General features: G+C 53.0%; 1 protein-coding gene across 1 annotated transcript in view; it reads left to right on the top strand.

The window, feature by feature from the left end:
• STX1A (syntaxin 1A (brain)) overlaps positions 1–283 on the top strand; it is a gene marked incomplete at its 3' end in the record, with an annotated part of 13,670 nt that overhangs the window by 2,191 nt on the left and 11,196 nt on the right. The window contains exon 2 of the mRNA XM_010133510.1: positions 193–266. Coding sequence (XP_010131812.1) covers positions 193–266 — 74 coding nt within the window. The remainder of the gene's footprint in view (positions 1–192; positions 267–283) is intronic.

Here is a 283-nt window from a genome sequence, read left to right as displayed (position 1 = left end):
GTGATTTGCAGTAATGAAACGGGGCTGCGCTGCCAGTCCAGGCTAAACCGTGAGCTCGAGTCAGGAGCTGGGGACTGCTCCGGGCCAGATGCTCCTCGATTCACAGGCTTCAGCCTTATACAGTTCTGCCAAAAAAATCCCTTTCCTTCTCCAAACAGCAGGAAATAATCCGTGTCCTTGCACCCCAACCAGGTATCGAGCAGAGCATTGAACAAGAGGAAGGACTGAACAGGTCATCTGCTGACCTGCGGATAAGGAAAACTCAGGTGAGTCTCTGCCCTGG

Source organism: Buceros rhinoceros, unplaced genomic scaffold (assembly GCF_000710305.1).
Source record: "Buceros rhinoceros silvestris isolate BGI_N320 unplaced genomic scaffold, ASM71030v1 scaffold32043, whole genome shotgun sequence".
Classification (NCBI taxonomy): domain Eukaryota; kingdom Metazoa; phylum Chordata; class Aves; order Bucerotiformes; family Bucerotidae; genus Buceros; species Buceros rhinoceros.
This window is presented reverse-complemented; position numbering and strand designations above follow the sequence as displayed.